The sequence below is a fragment of the Zea mays genome, chromosome 3 (genome assembly GCF_902167145.1).
Source record: "Zea mays cultivar B73 chromosome 3, Zm-B73-REFERENCE-NAM-5.0, whole genome shotgun sequence".
Classification (NCBI taxonomy): Eukaryota; Viridiplantae; Streptophyta; class Magnoliopsida; order Poales; family Poaceae; genus Zea; species Zea mays.
In genome coordinates this window covers 228,189,718-228,208,467 of record NC_050098.1, presented here as the reverse complement: position 1 = coordinate 228,208,467, position 18,750 = coordinate 228,189,718, and the positions used below count along the sequence as shown (strand labels likewise).

Genomic DNA, 18,750 nt, shown 5'->3' with positions numbered 1-18,750 from the left:
CTGGAGGGACCTGTTTCTACCATTTTGTTAGATAAACGAAACCAGAAATTCATTTACAAAGCCTACACTTTTAGAACCGCCTACTCTTGCCGTCGTTGCAGTTTACAGAAAAGCCCGAACTCGTAAAAAAATATATAAAAAAAGAGGCGTCATCCGACGTGTTGGAGTGAACTCCAACTCATCTCGTTGGCTCGCAAAAGGTGGGTAGCGACCACTCTACCTGCTGACGGCCGAGAAGGTTCGGTGCACGTTGCCGTTGGTGCCAACGTGAACGCATACTGCGGCGCAAGACGTGGGTTTAAGGGCCTGTTTGTTTACCCCCATATTATATAATCTGGATTAAATAATCCTAAGAGACAAACAAACAGTCTAGCTTATTTGCCCAGATTATATAATCTAACCCCTTAGATTATGATAATCCATAAGCAAGTGAGGAGGTACTTATTTCAGATTATTTTTTTCCTACTTCCTCACTACCCTTTCAAGTTTCCTAGAAATTACCCACCATTGCCATTATAATCTACCGAATCGTTTTTGCGCCTATCGGATCGGAGAAGCCCGCCGCCCAACAGAAACACACCAGATAATCTGGTTAAACAAACATGACTACTCAGATTATATAATCCAAATTATATAATCCAGATTATATAATCCTCTAAAATAATCCAGATTATATAATTTATTGGGGTAAACAAACAGGCCCTAAGTCAAACGTTGCAAGCCGTTTCTATTAAAGGGATTTGCAAAAAAAAATGGAGCCGTCTCTATGTAAAGAGACGAGTCTGGCTCATAACTCAAGTAACAACGGATGTCTCACCTTATACCGTGCGGATCCGTCATTTGTTCTATCGATCTAATAATGTACAAATGTATTTGCTTCTGTATTTATTAATATACTATATTTATACATACTTTATTGTGTAATAAAGTCTATTAGTTGTCTCTTGTGTTTGAAAAATCGTTTTGATGTCTCTCCACTGATAAATGCAATAAAAATAAAAAATAAATACTACATCTTGAGCTGGCCGCAGAAAGAGCCCGTCCAGCTAGCGAGATGCCCGGGCGGTGCGCATTTCCAGGAAATTTGCTCTCTGCCTGCGAATGAATCCTGTCTGTCTTTCCGTGCGCTCCATGCATGTCAACCGCGTCCCAAAGCAGCTGTGTACTTCTGCCCAGTCTGCACTTGTGCCGTCGTACGCTGCTGCTGCAGATGAATGTTGCCGTTGCCTTGCCAACCGCGACTCGAGATGACGCGTTCCGTTCGCCTGCCTGCTGTCCTGGTGTGCTGTCTCCAGCTGACTTTCCTCCAGCTACTACCGCCGGTGCCAGTAGAGCAATACTAGCTTTTGGCAGATTGCGTGGCTCCAGCAGATTCTGCCGCGTTCAAAGCTCAAACCAATGCGGCGGCAAGTAGCATCTCACCAAGCGGGACTCCATTCGACTCTACTACTCTACGATCACTCTCGAGTCTCCACTGAATTGCCATCTGTTTTTACCATTTCGTAACTTGTTTTGTTGCGCATGTACATAACACATTTCTAAACGTGCCTCTCGACGAACCAAACTGCTAATGCGAGTACCGAAGCAAACAACTAGTAAGAAGATCGAATGTCAATTTGTAGTAAATTTATGTATACTCCATAGCTTAATTAATCCAAAGTTGCAATTTGGAGAATTTGCAGCGGACCCGCGAACCAGATCAATCATCATCGTCATCAGTAGCGAAAAGATCCAAGAAGAAAATTTTAGATACAAGAGGAGGAAATGAAACAAAGGATCAATTCAGTATCATCTTCTTTTTACCACAACAAATTAAAACAATGTATGATCACAAGGGACGGAAAATCTCCTCGAACGAATCAATTTTTTTTTTCACTACGGTGTCCAGGCGGCCGCTGGCGGTGGCGGCGACGAGTAGTCATACACAGGCAGCTTGGGCAATGCCCGTGGCGGCGGCGGAGGTGACGGGTACCGCTCCTCAGGTGACACCTCCGAGTACGGCGGGGAAGAAGGCGGTGGAGGCGACGAGTAGTCGTATTTGGGCAAGCTAGCCGGGGATGGTGGTGGCGGCGGCGAGAGGTACCGGTCCTCCGGAGACACTTCGTAGTAGGGTGGAGGTGGCGGGTCGTGGTGGATGGGAGGTGGCGACTCCTGGTGCGCTGGTGGAGGCGGCGAGAGGTAACGCTCCTCCGGTGACACCTCGTAGTAGGGCGGCGGCGGGACCTCGGTGTAGGCCGGAGGCGGCGGGGAGAGGTACCGTTCCTCTGGTGACACCTCGTAGTAGGGAGGTGGCGGCGATGGAGATGGTGGAGGTGGCGACGGCGGTGGGGGAGAAGGAGGAGGAGGTGATGGGGATGGAGGTGGAGGAGACGGCGGTGGGGGAGAAGGAGGAGGAGGGGATGGGGACGGGGGTGGAGGAGACGGCGGAGGAGGTGAAGGTGGTGGAGGAGATGGTGGAGGAGGCGAAGGTGGGGGAGGGGATGGTGATGGCGGAGGAGGGGATGGTGGGGGAGGCGAAGGCGGCGGTGGAGACGGCGACGGTGGAGGAGGAGACGGCGGAGGAGGTGAAGGTGGTGGCGGCAGGGGTGGCGACGGCAGGATGAACTTCTTGCACTTGAAGGCATCGCAGTTGACGTGGTGGTGGTTCCTGAAGAAGTTGCATTGCTCTGGCGACCTCTGGTCGGGGCGGTAGGGGATGCAGTTCCGGCGGTCGTCAAGGCTCTTGACGTGCAGGCAGACGGGCGGCTCGCCGGTGATGAAGTTGTAGGAATAGGTGAAGTTCTGGAGGTGCGGCAGGCGGCAGATCTCCTCCGGCACGTCGCCGACGAGGCGGTTGTGGCCGAGGTCGAGCTGCTCGATGCTGTGGAGGCGCGCGAGCTCGTCGGGGATGGCGCCCATCAGCTTGTTGAAGCTGAGGTCGAGCACGGTGAGGCCCATGAGCGCGCCGAGCTCCGGCGGCACGCAGGACTTGAGCCCCGTGTTCATGAGGATGATCTCGTTGAGCGTGGACGACATGTTGGCGACGGAGGCCGGGAGGCAGCCGCCGAAGTCGTTGTTGGCGAGCACGAGCACGGAGGCCGGCGAGTTGCCGAAGTTGTCGGGGATCTGGAAACGGAATCGGTTGGAGTTGATGAAGATGGCGTCGAGCGGTCGGTCGAAGAGCTCGCTGGGCACGGGTCCCTCGAAGTCGTTGAAGCGCAGGTCGAGGTATCTGAGGCTGGGCAGGCGGAGCACGACGTCGGGGAAGGCGCCGACGAGGCGGTTGTTGCTGAGGTCGAGCTCGTGGAGCGCGTGGAGCTTGTCCAGCGACCGGGGCACGAGGCCGCAGAAGCGGTTGGAGTTGAGGTGGAGAACGGCGAGGTCAGCGAGCAGGCCCAGCTCCTCCGGGAGGTGTCCGGCGAGGTCGGCGTGGTTGAGGTCGACGGAGGCGACGACGGTGAGGTCGGGGTCCTGCGGCGAGGGCGCGCAGTAGACGCCGGCGTAGGCGCACACGTCGGGGCCCGTCCACGAGCCCGTCACGTTGTGCGGGTCGGAGAGGATGGCGCGCCTCCACGCCTGCAGCGCCACGTACGCGTCGCGGAGGCGCGGGTTCGGGAACGCGTAGGACGGGTCGACGACCACGCCGCTGCCATTGCCGGCGCCGCCGCCGTGGTACTGCAGCAGCTGGCGCCTCCGGATGTGGGCGGCGTCGGACGCGCTGAGGCCGCGGCTAGCAAACGCCGGCGCTGTGGCGAGGAGGTGCGGCGCGAGCAGGAGGAGGACAAGGAGGACGGGGAGGGTCGCGTTGCGCGGTGGCGTCGTCATCGCGGCGCGCGCATTGGGAGTGGCGCGGAGTGGAATGGGAAAAAACACCGGAAGGGGAGCGGCTATATGATATCGCGGCCTCGCGGGATTGAGGGAGGCGCGCGGGAATAGATCAATAGAATAGTGCGGTGCAGGGCGGAGGGGATGGACGGCTGCGATGCAGGGTGGGTTGGTTGCGTGTCCGCGTGATCGGCGGCCAGCGTCACCCATTGACTGGCGTCTGCCGGACAGGAGTTGGCTTCCACGACCTGGATTGAGCTGGGTGTTTTGAAGTAGCGAATGATTGGCATCCATTTTCATACGGCGAATGCATGTACTCCTCGGTTCCAAAATGTTCTTCCTTCCCATTTTTCGAAAAGTCATTTTTAACTTTAACCAAACATATAAGAAAATGTTAATATTTATAGTACACAATTAGTATTAGATAAATATTTGAATCTATTTTTAGTGAAATTATTTGGAGATACAAATGTTGCTAATATTCTCTATAATTATAGTTAAATTTGAGAAAATTTGAACGACCTGCATACCATAGCGACAAATATTTTGGGACGGAGGGTGTATTTTTTTATTTGAACTCTTTTTAAAATATTTTAAAAATAATATCAGAGATTTTTTTAGAAATAAACTGTTTTACCGTGTCAACCTCTCTGGCACAACCAAATCGAATTGTCACATTGATCCGTCTAGTGTGGTTGTTTAGCCGACCAGTCGCGCCCCTAGTCGGTAGTGTGGTACCCCTTGTCGTCTCACCGACTTAGACACGCTAACTATCGTATTTGGCGTGGCAAGTGAATGTAGAGTCATTTTCATCTTCACCCCCTCCTTTCTTTCTTTTCTCTCCCTCTCCTTTCTTCTTGTCGACTGACATCTTACTTGACCGCATCATTCATCGGGACAAGAAGTTGACCCCCAATTTTTTGTAAGTATAGGCAAGGTAATGGCACTCTTATTTCTTATTTCTAAGGTGGATTTGAAGATTACCATTAATTGTTATGGTTTAAAGAGAATATATTTGGATAGAGATGTAAAGGAGTCTAAGTAGTTTGAATACGTCACAAAGCTTTAGTTGAATATAATTGCATGTGCTTTATGTGTAGGTTAGTCATATCATTAGAAATTTAAGTTGGCACGTTATCTTTAGGTTAAATTTGGTCATTATCTTTAGATTTTTTAGTTTGTAAGTAATAATCTTTGGGTTTAAATTTAGCTTTAGTTTAATTATCTTGTTAGTATATTAGGTTATACATCTATATTAATTTGAAACCTTTAGATTGTTGTATAAGGTAAAGATATTTGTTTCCTTAAAACCAATGTTTTTAATAACAAGAAAAGGAGTTTATCCCCCACACTTCCAAAAAGTGCAAATATCGAGATATATCGTGATATAGCTGGATGTACAGGGATATATCGAGCTAAACAGTGTAACTTTTCGCTGTTAAAAGGATATATCGGGATACGCTATAGCTGGCTATTTTAAACTTTGCTTAAACCCCTCTATTTTCATAGATGTCAGACATGTGGTACGAACAAAAGTAGCAAAAACAGGGGTGTGTACCAAACATTTGTACTCGAATGTGCTTTGCAAGGATGCATTTGTTTGTCCTAAGCTATTGGTGAGCGTCCATATGTCTCAATTGAGGCATCCAAAGACAAGTGTTTGTTGATTCTACACATACAATCATTTTAACATAAGTAATTGTTTGTAAATATTTTAATTGTTGTTCCTTTATATATGTTATTAAGTTACTCATAAATATTGGGAAAGATCAATATACATGCATATCTACTCAAGATGACTCCTCATCAAACAAGAACAAAGACCTAGATCTCATGGCCAACCATGAGGAGAAGGGCAAGATTTTGAGAGCTAAAGTGATGATGGAAGATAATGATGTGAAGCTAGCAGTCTAGTTGAAGAAGGCAACTAAGATGGTAAATAAGCTCAACAAAGAAGGCATCAAGTTCAATTCAAGGGAAAAATATTCACTAGTAGCAAAAGGAAGGGCATCTCAAATATGAATTGGTTCAGTTATGATGAACTTGATCCGAAGATGGCCGCCGTTGCCATCAGAGTCTGGCACAGGGCACCAGTACCCATTCGGGGGTTTTGAGAGGGAGCAAAGGAGCGAGGGATAGACCCAAGAGACGAGGGAGGAGACAGATGGGTGGACGATGACGTAGCGTGCAGGGGCAGGCCCATGTAGAAGCAAGGGTATTCAATTGAATACCCATTATTTTTTGGCAACAAAATTTGTGTATATATATACATATTATATCTATGCACTGAAATATTGTAAAAACATAAAATAACACCGTTTTACAGCTATTTGGCCCAAGCTTAGCTTTTTGATGGTCTTTTTCATTTCCCTACCATGTGACTAGGGATAGCAATCACGTGGTTGGGACACGAATATATAGTTTACAAATCCATAATTACGAGACAAAATTCAATCCATACCTATACTCATATACGTTCGTAGGTATAGATTTGTACTCATGTCATATACCTATCGAGTAACAGTTATGGATACGGAATATCCATATCCATGAAAAATTTACCAATAGATATCTTATTATATTAATACTCATATCTGTGGATAACAAATTATATTATATATGGATAATTATCCGTACCCCATAAATAACAAATTTAAGCTATTAAAAAAATATGTCCACTAAAATTCTGAATACCCATCCTCCATTTCCTGGACCCGTCGCTGTAGTGTGGCTAGAGGAAGAAGAGAGGAGGTTGTTACGCGGCTCTCTGCGACGCTGCCTCACCCAAGCCAATAGCGTGGAGGGGTGCCACGTCACATGTCAACGCGCGGCTAGCCTTCTCTAGTTGGTAGGCGACCAGCGGTAGATAAAGGCGATGCTGCAGTTCGGTTTAGCCATACCATACCATAAAGATTGATGCGGTTAATTAAACAGGTTATGTTTTTTTAAATCTAGTGTTAATTTTAGAAATACTTTTAAAAAAACTAAAATAAAATTCAATGCATGATGCAACTATTCTTCTTCTTCTTGTTTTTTTTTGGGTTCTTTTACAAGGACAGACTACAACTATCGGGGACGAATACGCGTTGTAGGGATGCACGGTTTTGCTGGACCGTACCGGTGGTATACCGAAAACGAACAGCTGGAGTGCGATATCGACGACGTGCAGGCAACAACCGATCTCCTAGCTCGTCTGCATGCATTCCAGTATTGCTCACGCGCATAGTGGGAATCCACACCCTCTTTGCTCTCTCTAGTTTCCTCGATCAACTAATTTATGTCTCAAAGTTTCAAATACAATCATTTGCCCTAAATCAATCGTAGAAGTAGTAGAAATCAGTATAAATTAAAGTCAAGCAAACATGCCGGCCAGCTCAACATATGATCATTAGTAGGAGTATTATATTACTAGCTGTATGCCCGTACGTTGTTACGGCGGCAACATATTATAATAAAATTCATTAATATGCAGAAACATTAATCATCATTCTACATATTACATCATTTCACTTCAATTAGCCTAATTTAGGGCTAAATCCAATCTGCATCACTGCCAAGAGTAACAAGTCATCAAATGCTAGTGCAGGAGTGCAGCAAAACCCTCCAATTCAGTGCTTTCTACTCAGATTTAACGCACCATGGAGAATGTGTTGTGCTGTATTGTAGCTGGAAACAACTTAAGCTTATTGTGCAATTGTTAGCTGGAAACAACCAGAAGAGCCCACAGATTGCTAGTTGCAGAGCAGTGCAATTGTGCAGAAGGCTAACAGTGATATTGGCCAATTAAGCACCCTTATAAGCGATCCTGTTTCCCATAACTGAAGTTACTTCCACAGTATATCACCCAAAAAATTGTGAGCCAGAACACCTCTAATCTCCATGTCCACAAGAGGTGCTTGGATAATATTCAAACCTTTTAACTCTAGGCCAGTCCGTATCATATCCAATGCATGCGTTTGATCCTGCGTGAAGAAAATAAGATGCATAACTTTTCCTGCAGGCTAGTGGTTTTTACAAGAACCAGGTATTAACTGAAAATTTAAACTGTCGGTGCCATATCATTTGTACCTTTCTTTTTATAGCACAGAATCTACAGTCCGATGTTGAAGGTGGCAGAACTTGGTTCACAATGAGTCTCCTTATAGGAACACTTTCCTTTTGCAACGAAGAATGCAATCTTGATGACTCACTGATTGCCATCACCTGAAAAATACCAGTGCAAAAGATAGCGGTAAAATATTACCTTCAAGGGAGTACATATTCTAGGGGGTGGGGAGCTAAGAACACAATAATTACCGTTGGGATTGTCACGATTATAAACTCTGTTGATTCTGTGTCGCGGAAAACACATTGATATGTAAAAAATATCGTGTTTTATAATATTGACTCCGTAGCAACGCACGAGCATATACCTAGTAATTTAATAAAGAAAGTAAATGCTGCAGCGGGCGATTGGTTATTTCTCGGCCTCATCGTCGTCTTCTCCGATCCCACCCTCCTTCCCTCCCCCCCAAGTCCCAATTCCCAACCCCGTCACCCCGTGCTCCAAACCCTAGCAAGCAGCAATAGAGCGGAACCCATGCAATCCTAATCGTTTCGCTGCCTAATCCTCTCCCTTTCTCATCTCATGACCTGTGCCTCATCGCCGCCGCCGTCGCCACGGGCTATGAAGCGCGAGCTCGCCTTCGCGCTCTAGTCCCTGTCCGAGATCTCGGCCTCCCCCGGCCGCACGCGCTCCGGCCGCCCCATCTCTTCCCTTCCGAACCCATTGGCATCAGCATCTCCCAAGAGGCGCAAGAGATCCGCCCCCCTCGGCCTCGCCTCCGCAGCCGATCTCATCTCCCCGCCCATGCCGCCTATCGACGCCGAGCCGCCTAACCAGCCCCTCTGTGACATCATCCAACCGCTCCATGGATCTAATCCTCCCACTGCCTCTGACCACCGATCCGATTCCAATGCCGATCAAGAGCTCATCCCACAAACGATGCTGGAATCCCCCAACCATCGCACTCTGAGACTGCAATAGGGTGTGCAACAGCAACAGAGGTCTCGACAGTGAAAGTGATCGCCAACCCGAATCTGCTCGCATCAGAAAATAGTGCAGCAGATGACTCCACAATGGAAGTGATTGCAAAGCCGAATGTGGCCACAAAGGATGGTGCATCAAAGTTCAATGTGGGCATGGAGGATACAACATCAAAGCTGACTGTGGCTGATACTGCAGCAGTAGAACCAACTTTGCTGGAAACCAGCATTGCAGCTGGATCAACCGTTGTAGCTGGAAATGAACAGTGTGATAACTCAAACTCAAGTGGAGCAAGTCTACAGCAGCAAGCCATTGACAATGTATTGATGTCCACTGTTATGCTAGCTGAGGACATTGCCACACCTGTGGCTACTGCCGAGCTCAAGCCTGCAAGACGCTTCACTCGATTGCTGCTCAAGAATCATGAGCCAAACAAAGAAGAGTCTGCAGCTTGTGAAAGTCAGGCAACACCAGATGGCAGCAAGGATACCTCATTTGATTTTGCTTTGCTCCTGGAGAAGCCTCAGAGAAGGTTTACAAGGTCGTTGCTCAAGACAAAGGTTGAGAGCAATTTGGTTGGATCTGACGATGCGCTGGACAGTGCATCTGATGCCCGTCCATCAGTGAAGAAGATGGAGATGAAAATGTCAGCACACTTGATGAAAGCAGAAGCTCTTAGCATATCCTGTTGTTTGCCTTCCCAAAGAGAACCTATCCATCTCCAGAATGTATGAACTGTATGAAATGGATGATATGCATTTTAAGCATGTGATGGTTAGTGATAAAACTTTGCTATCTGCCAATAGTACCTTGTTTGAAAAGAATAATACATCTAAAACTCAATTAACACGCAACCACCTGAATCCGCCCCTGCTAAAATTCAATTATCACGCAAAATAGCACAAAGAGGACAAAAGACCAAGTGTGCTCACCTCATACATCTAAGTAATAATGTTTATTGTGAAGTAATACATCATCAAACAAATTGAAGGGGGGCTAAGCTTGAAGCCATGAACTAACAGCTGGTACTCCCTTACACCATCTGATGTATCTACCTCGATACCTCGTTACTACACAAACTACTACATCCTTGATTGTGGTTCCCATTCCATTCAACCTCCCGATCGTGAAACGAACTAAACACGCCAGTAAGCTCATCCACAACAGCCTCCAGGGCGGTTGTTTCACCGGGCTTACTCGCCGTCAACAAATAAACCAAAGAACTTGTTGCAAAACTGACTCTGCAATGGACACATGATCATACGAAAGAGAAGCTATGTACAAAGGAAAACTGGTGCCGTCCAGTGGAAAGTTCAAAGGGCGCTTTCATGCTGCCGTGCTGTTGCCGCCCACCTCGCTGTCGCACTTCCACACAACATCCTTCAGCTGGGTCGACAGGCTTCTGTAGAACTGTTTTACAATTACAATACAGTTAATTTTGGGTATTAGTACAATGTGCCAATGTTAAATCATACAGAGAACCGTCGTGTGGCAGGATTAGTAGAGACCGTACCTTTTGGAACTCAGAGTGTCCCCCTTCGCCTTCTTTAGCTCGACTACATGTAGGGATGGGGCTATTTGGAAGACCTAAGAGTTGGCATGCACAAACAGAAAGGAATTGAGTTATTCTCTTTCGATGCTTCAGCAATCTTGATATTTGTCAAGTTGATGTTTTCAGCTACCTCAGTTGCAACATTCAGATTGCCCTTTCTACCTACTTTCGGGTTCTCCATCCGCATCTGGAAAGAGCAGACACAGCCTTATTCAGATCTAAGGTGTGTGGAAGATGGCAGTAAGAGTTCTACTTACTATCTAGATATTCCAGCCAAAATTTTACAACATAGGTCGAAAGCAACAAGATGAATATTGTACATAACAAACTTCAGTAGGAAATACCTTGTATTTTTTCTTCTGAACATCAAAGCCAAGCGGCTTTGCAGCTTCTTCGATCTTTGTGATTATCTCTTTTGTGATTATCTTTGTGATTATCTTCTTCGTGTGTCACGGACGAGCGCCTGCGCGGAATCTTCTAGGAGACGGAGGCGGCGAAGGCGGAGATGGCGGCCATCAGCGACGCACTCGATTGCCTTGGCGGTGTTGGCGGCCACAGACCGACGGCGTGACACGTTGATGTGCGAGGAGGTGGAGGAGTTGGTTGTACTGGTGAGCGGAGAGGCGGGGAACGACGTCGGCGTCAGCATCGACGGCGACGTCGAAAGCACACTATTCCTCTCCCTCGGTTCCAACGCCACCGCGGCGGCCCACCAACGCGCGCTCACCCTCCGCCCCCACGTTGCTGGCATCGAGGCCAACGCGGCCGCCGCCCGCTACGTGCTCCACGCCTTCTCCTCCCTCTCCTTCCCAGCACACATCACCCCTTACTCGGTTCTCCTCTCCTACCCCGTCCACACCGCTCCCTCTCCCTCGCCGCGGCACCCGGCCTTGCCGCCAGGCCGTTCCCCTTGGTGCATGAGACCTATAAAGGTGACCCGTACGCTGAGGCCTCCGCGGAGGTCCTCCCGACGTACTTCGCCTACTCGGGATCCGGCTCCGACAACGCCGAGGTCGTCTACGCCAACTACGGCCACAACGAGGATTATGCTTACCTCGCCTCCCGCGGGGTCGACGTCGCGGGCAAGGTCACGCTCGTGCGGTACAGTGACATCCACTGCGAGAACATGGCGGGCGGGCGGGGATTGCGCGTTCGTGGCGGCGATTGCGGTGCGCGGGCGGATCGCTGGCGCGGGCGTGCGCCATTGCGAGCGCTGGCATGGGCGTGCTGGAGCTGGATTCGCGGCGGCTGCGGCGCGCGGGCATGAGGTGCGGGAGGCGGTTGCGGGGGGATTTTTGCTGGCGCGTGCGGTAGGGAGCGGGGGCAGTCTACACTGCCCCCTTAATAGTTAGTAGAGATAGAGATATAGGGTCCACCCAATCTGACGCGTTAAGCCGTTTCGCCCGTTAATTGAGGCCCGTCCTGCCTTGAAACACGGGAGGGGAGGCGTTGCACCGCCAGCCTGTGCTGTGCGGCTGTGCCTACTCACTGCTTAATTAATAAAGCAGCTAGGTATGGTTGGCAAAATGCTCCACGGCTCAAACATACTGGAGTGTGTTTGTCTGTATAAACGCATGGATTCACGGACGCTAGTCTACGCGGTACGTAGTCCACCCTTAGGTATGGTTGCCAATTATACTCGTACTAACAACCAAGAAACTGAACAAGTTTATTGGCAAGCAATGGGATAATATAATAATGGAGCGCACATCAGATACTACCACGCACCTGGTTCGATGCTGCCAGCCGGTGGTGGTGTGCTGATCATTATAGGAGTAGTAATCTCTACTATCTACTAGTTCGGTGACCGTGCGTTGCGACGGTCTACAAAATATTCGATAAAATGTCAGTATTCTTATGTTTGTTTGTTTTTGTGTTCGATGATATATTAAGAGAAAAAGTATAAAAAGAAGTAGGGACATAGTAAAATAGTGATGGATGCAAGTGCACCGTAAAAAGCATACAATGTGTATAACAGTCACGATGCAAATAACTTCCCCTATAGAATGTTGAAGTCATTACAACCTGCATTCTTAAGAGCATCTCCAAAAGTTCTCCAGAAAATGACTCCTCAAAATCAGTTTTAAGGGACATCTAAATAATTAGTAGGGGTAAATTTTAAACATTTCTCTAACAGATCCCTTAAAGCGGCAGTTTGTTTCTGGGAAGCCCAAAAACCTCTCATTTGTATCTACAAATGAGAGAGTTTTAAGGACTATAAAAAAGTTGGGAGCGCTTTAGGGGACTGTTGGAGACACGTTTTTGTGGTTTTCCCAAAAAACTGATTTATGGGAGACTTCTAGGGAGCTCTTGGAGATGCTCTAGGAGAGTAAACACAGGAAGGACACGTAATAACCTCTGCATTGGGGAAGATGGTCTCTCCGTCCTTCCGGCCATTTGATAGGTACATCAACGGTGGCAATGCGATGGCCACCCTTCTCAACATCTGTTTGGCCGACCAGCTTCTGGTGAAGCCTGTCGGCAAGGACGACCAGCCTCTCTTTGTCGTTATAGCCAAGCCGAGTCACCGGAATACCCGTCCACCGACTCATCACCTGCAAGATTACATTACCAAGAGACGATTTGGTATTGCTTTGAATTTTTTTTGTGGTGGTGAACAAGAGTATACCTCTGCAATTTGTTCAAGGCCGACAATTTCGGTGAGCATCAGGTTCTCCCCTGTTTCGCTCTCCAGCTTGGAGATCGCGACATCGATCATCGTGGTCCACATGTAACTCCTATTATTTCCGGTGCCCATTCAAGGATATCAAGCATCGTGGTCCACTGACTAAATATGAGTACTCTATTACCATAATTTGCTAGAGAAGGTAAAAACTCCACTAAGTCATGAACACAGAGTGGAGGGGTATAAGAATGAAAGCGTGACTAATTTTAAAAATAGCTTAGAGTAGTGCATCAAATATGGATGCCTCTGCTTAGAACATTATTGCAAAATTAAACTCAACATTTCCACTTTTTCTATAAATAAAACAACAGCACATATCAAAACAGATGCTGGAGGAAGAAATATACCTGAAAATAATAGCTGCAAGTTAACGAATAAATAAATAATCTATAGAGCTAAATACAAGATTGGCATGTTTGGTAGAGCTCCTAGAGTGTTGTCGTAGGGTTGATTCTCTAGAATGAACTAAAATGTTAGGAGCTTAACTAATTTCTTCGACTGATTCACTTCCTCCAAAGAGTTTATTCGTACAGAATCACTTTTAGACAATTATCAGGGGCAAGGGGAGCTCTACCAAACAGACCCTAAGACAATAGTGCGTTTCTCAAAATCAAATTCATTCTTTGCCCATAATCATCAACCCCCTAATCATCATAGTGTTTTCTGTAATCGGAGGATGGTGGACCGATGCTACCTCTGATTGCGATTTGTCCTGACATGGCATTGTTTATTACTACGAGTGTTGGTCTCCACGCTTTGCCTCGTAGACGGTTTGGTTCTTCCTTCACAATTATCTTTATCCTGCTCTTCTTTTGACTTTCCAATTCCCACGGTGGTACTGGTACGATTATTCATTTTCCTATTTCCTTTCCAGATTATCACATACACACAGTGGTATACTATCATCATACATACAGTACATGATACATGGCTGCCTGGAACGTTACGCAGCAGCGAAAGGCCAGGAGCCCATAGCATCGCGGCCCACGATCTACAGCCCATCCGGATTGTCCTGCTCCGTCTCGACGACGATGCTGAACATGACCATGTCCCTGGGCCGGCCCTTGAGCAGGACGTACTTCCGCAGCACGCCCTCCCTGGCGAACCCGGCCTTCTCCAGCACGCGCTGCGACGCCGGGTTGTCCACGTCCGCCACGGCCTCCAGCCGCAGCAGCCAGGGCCACGCCGTGAAAACGGCCGCGGCCGCCGCTCGCACCGCGCGCGTCGCGATGCCCCGCCCCCAGTGCGCGTGCGCCAGGCGGTACCCCACGGACGCCCTGAACAGCCGCCCGTCCTCGGCGGGCCCGGCCTTCACTGAGATGGAACCCACCACGGGGAGGGGCGCGCCCGCGCCGGCGCAGATGGCGCGGTACCACGGGTGCGGCAGGACGTGGTCGGCGATGTAGCGGCGGGCCTGGTCCACGTGCTCGTAGGCGTCGCGGCGCTGGAAGCGGACCACGCGAGGGTCGGACGCCCACGACATGAACGCCTCCGCGTCCGCGTCCGACAGGGTGAACTCGCGGAGGGAGACCTCCAGCTCCGCCGCAGGGGCAGGGGATCCTCTCTGCTGGACCTGGACCTCCATGCTCTCGTCGTCACCGGCTCGAGCTGTATCGTGTATATGTAGCCGGTCTTGGTATGGGTCTTGGCCACAAACAAAGGAGTAAAGGACGCAGGTGCAGTGTACAAAGTCCATGCTGTTGACTTGAGCATTCCGAGACCATGCGCCGCCGCATCCAAACAATCCATTGTGTATGACCATCCTTGTGCCCCCCGCCTCCCTGCGAAAGCCGCCTCGGCGCATGCCCAGTGCTGCCTGCCCTCCCCTGTATGCCGCGCTCTGCCTTGTGGGGCTCGCGCTCTTACCCTGGTGTTTTTTTAAAACACCCTGGCCAACTGGCTCCTGGCTTCTCCACCGGAGCGAGCGATCGCCACCGGCCGCCCTTGCCCCTTGGTCGTTGTCGCCGCTGCCCGCCCTTGATCTTGCTCTGCATCTGGCGCATCTCACTTCACTCGCTGCCCGCCCCTCCCCACGGTGTTCAGGGACTACCCCTCACCCTCAATGCACACCTCAGGTGCCCTTGGCCAGCACCTTCCTGCCTGCGTGGCCCTCCTCCCTAACACTGGCCACGTCTCCACCCTTCGTTGCCTGAGTGTTGCGGTACATACAAGCAAGCCATCGCAGATACAGGTACAGGTTTCAGATACAAGCCAACTGAAACTTACAGGTATAGCAACCATCGCGTATATATGATAACTGAATTTGCTGCTTCGCATGTTTCAGGTTGAATGCAACTGTGTGTATCCGTGTGTCCTATAATGCTACTCCCTTAAGTCATGTTAAAGTATCCCATATGTGAAAATGCAGTTTACAATTTAGGATATTTTGCACCTGGTTTACCCTTCAACCCCTTGCTTCTCATTTTGCATACTTTGTATTTTTATGGGGTGTTTGGTTTGAGGAATCACTTCATCCAAAATGTAGTGGTGCATCATGGGTCCATTTCTCAAATTTGGTGGGATGACCTCATTCCTAATATTAGTACTAACTAAATAACTATAAGGAATGAGGTGATGATGGATCAACTCAATCCATTCCACAAACCAAACAAAAAAGTGACGAGTGAGAAGACGATGGACTAGATCATTCCTCAAACCAAACAGCTTATTAATGTCCCTGCATAAGTTTAACACTTGATGTTCACAATTGTTGAAAGCATCCTCACAAATGGCACGCCGGAAGAAGAAAAAAGATTAAAAAAAATAATGCAAGTAACTTCAACCAGTGGATTATTTAACCAGACCAAGCAATGCAAGTAGGGGTAGCATGGTAATAATTTATAATCATTACTATGGAAGCATGGTGCTAGAATTTGAGGCCCTCTAGACCAGTCCCGCTTAAGCTCCATGTTCAACGTCTTCAGATAGTCTTCATCATCTTCCACGCCTTTCGTCGTCAAGGTTGCCTGACCCTGTGCTACATTCAGTACTTTAACGCTTATATGTTCACCAACTGTACTCCGTTGTACTCCTCACGGTGCCATTCAGAGATTGCCCTAGTGCATACTTTGACTCGACTGTCTCCCTTGCTTTTGTTTGCTCTAGTGAGCCTTTAGGAAACGCCATGGCAGGGGATTTCCGAGAAGCTAGGAGCCAGGGGGTTTCGAAGCAGGAAGTGAGGGAGATGGGACGGGATTTTTTTAAAAAGTGAGGAGAGAAAGGTAGACCGTAGGAGAGACGCTGGATGATAAATGATGGGGCTGGATTTAATATGTGCACCAAGTGCTAATGTGCATAGGATACATTGCCAAGTTATATAAGCTCTTGTTGCATCCATTTTTGGTAATATCCTCAATTTATTATATTTTAGCTTTCAACATTTAATCAAGCTACTGCTATTTTTCATACATGTTTACTGTTAAAATTCTAATACTTATTGCATCGTATATCCAATTTCAACTCTAACAATAAACTTCTGTCTATGTAATTCATCCTTTCTCATGCGAACGGAATTCGTCTCCTTTTTCGACTAAAATTTACATTAACAAGTGCTAATTCTTCCACCTGTTTGTGAAACTCTTTGGCTCTAATTGGCCTTGTGTTCTATGACTATGATTGATTTCACACAAACTCTAGACTGGCATAAAGATATACCAGTAAAAAGGTTTTGGAAAGCAGTTCTTCTTAATTCATTGTTGGATTTTGTTCTAAATAAGGTCTACATATATAGAAATGGTAGCCATCATAATGGTATGACTGAATTAATAGATGATTGAATTAATGGTATGACTGAATTAACCGAGATTTTGTTCTAACAATAATGGTATGACTGAAGCTTCACTTGAAAGGACCAAATTGATGGGTACTGCATGCAGCCATGCATCAACCATGAATCGGCTTCACAGTGAAACAGTAAAAATTTCAGGTTCGCCGTCCTACGCTTGCCTTCGGAGTCTAATTTTGATTAAAATTTCGTCGTGCGTATACCAGTGTATGTATCCGCGCTCAGTTTGCTCTCAAGTTTCAGGTCGATGGGCAGCAGATATGCTAAGGCTGAGACTGTCTCCAGCAGCGTCCCCTAAATTCCGTTCTCTAAAGGAATATTCTCTGTCCTTTACAGAATACTCTAAAAGATTTCACCCTCTAAAATTTCTTCATCTCCAGCAACGTTCTCTAAATTTCGTCCTCTATATCTACAGTATTAAAAGAATCCATAAACTACAATATTATTCAATGTTTTTCTTTTATTTCACTAGGATTAATCGTGCAAAGACGTAATTAATTTTATTTTCTCAGTATCTACTCGAACCCACTAGAATGAGTGAGGACCATCATCTAACATCGTGCCAGAGGAGAAAAGACCAATGAAAAAAAGAATAGAGTAGCGCTAGGCTGGCTGAGCATATCGTCGAGCACCATCTGCGTGTCGTACTCGGCATCGCCTGCGTTGCCTGCTACACGAGAGCTGATTCAAACACGAGTACGAGGATGGAGCAGGGGATGGAAGCTCCAGCATGACCTCGACGGCGAGCGGCGGTGCCTGCATGGCCCTGGGCATCCCCGCCGGCGGGCAGGGAAGAGCAGCATGACGAGCGTGTTCCATACTGCCTTGAGCTCGTGTTCGGCGACTCAACGAAGTGCACGGTCGCGGAGGAGACGGCTGGCGAATGGTGGTCGAAAGGGTACAGTGCGAGCTCGAGCATCGGCGCGGAGGCGCTTCTCACGGGCATGGTGGTGGATAGAGGATGAACAGAAAATCTCTACATGTAGCGGCTCCTGGCAACGAACGCTATTTTACAGAACTCTTTAGCAGATGTTGTTGGAGAGGTTGCAGACGTATCAAAACGCTAAATATAGGGTACAGGAGGGTATACCGAACCTTGCTAGAGAGAGTCTGAGTCCAGCAAGACCAGGATCGCATCGCGGGCGTGGGGTTTTCGCGACGTGGGGGGACTGTTGCTTCTTGCAACATATCAGTTGTGGCTGTGGAAAAAACGAAGATCGCGGTACTCCTCGCCAACTTCCGCATCCTTTCTCCTCGTGAGCAACCGTGATAGAAATATGAACCTGCTGGAATCACTGCACTCGTGTTCGTCAGGAAAAAAAGAATTTTTTTCCTGCTATCAGAACTTGTATGCTTGTACTTAATCGTAGCAACGCATTCTTGTTTTTTTTGATAGGACAGGAGGGGCGAGCCCCTACTGAAATTTTATTAAAACTTTAAAACGACAGAGTTAAAATTGTCGAATCGAATCGTAGCATACAGGAAGATAAATTACAAAAGGTTAAAATTGGCGGAAACTACTGCCAATGTTGAAGCCATTCAGGTATTGTCGAATCGAATCTCCCTTTAGCTCTAAGCGTGACCAGGTGTAATTCTTTTGCGAACTCATTTTTACAATGTTGCACTGTTGGGTCCTTATCCTGAAAAAGCCAGGCATTACGGCACTTCCAAATGCTCCAAGTCATGAGAATGACGATTTCCATGGAGAAGGAAACATTGAGCTGCTGCTTTAGATTTACTGCAGCGTCCACAGGATTAGTAATTCTTGGGGGCGTCAAACCAATAGAATTCCAGCAAGCCTTCGCGAAGTTACATTTGAGGAAAAGATGATAAAGGGTTTCCTCCTTTTGCCAGATGCAGTTCTCACAGGTGTAAGACTCAAGAGTCATGTTTTTCCT

At 47.6% G+C, this 18,750-nt stretch overlaps 2 protein-coding genes, 1 long non-coding RNA gene and 1 pseudogene across 3 annotated transcripts; 1 reads left to right on the top strand and 3 right to left on the bottom strand.

The window, feature by feature from the left end:
• Nucleotides 1-1,719: 1,719 nt before the first annotated feature.
• On the bottom strand, nucleotides 1,720-3,912 carry LOC100383340 (leucine-rich repeat extensin-like protein 4). Its single transcript, XM_020550578.2, has one exon. It carries the CDS (start codon nucleotides 3,802-3,804, stop codon nucleotides 1,876-1,878), a length of 1,929 nt encoding a protein of 642 aa, XP_020406167.1. The 5' UTR covers nucleotides 3,805-3,912; the 3' UTR covers nucleotides 1,720-1,875.
• A 4,443-nt stretch (nucleotides 3,913-8,355) lies between these two features.
• On the top strand, nucleotides 8,356-9,564 carry LOC103652612 (uncharacterized; annotated as a pseudogene).
• A 117-nt stretch (nucleotides 9,565-9,681) lies between these two features.
• LOC103651558 (uncharacterized) lies at nucleotides 9,682-10,806 on the bottom strand. Its single transcript, XR_002268503.1, has 3 exons — nucleotides 10,727-10,806; nucleotides 10,344-10,569; nucleotides 9,682-10,240 (listed from the first exon to the last, which is right to left on the bottom strand). It is a non-coding gene; the product is annotated as an uncharacterized lncRNA (long non-coding RNA).
• Nucleotides 10,807-13,904: 3,098 nt separating this feature from the next.
• On the bottom strand, nucleotides 13,905-14,925 carry LOC103651557 (uncharacterized N-acetyltransferase YoaA). Its single transcript, XM_008677214.4, has one exon. It carries the CDS (start codon nucleotides 14,870-14,872, stop codon nucleotides 14,060-14,062), a length of 813 nt encoding a protein of 270 aa, XP_008675436.1. The 5' UTR covers nucleotides 14,873-14,925; the 3' UTR covers nucleotides 13,905-14,059.
• Between the last annotated feature and the right edge of the window lie 3,825 nt (nucleotides 14,926-18,750).

Excerpts from the sequence above, each read along its gene's own strand:
- LOC103651557 (XM_008677214.4), bottom strand. The coding sequence starts at position 14,872 with ATGCGCCGAGGCGGCTTTCGCAGGGAGGCGGGGGGCACAAGGATGGTC.
- LOC100383340 (XM_020550578.2), bottom strand. The coding sequence starts at position 3,804 with ATGACGACGCCACCGCGCAACGCGACCCTCCCCGTCCTCCTTGTCCTC.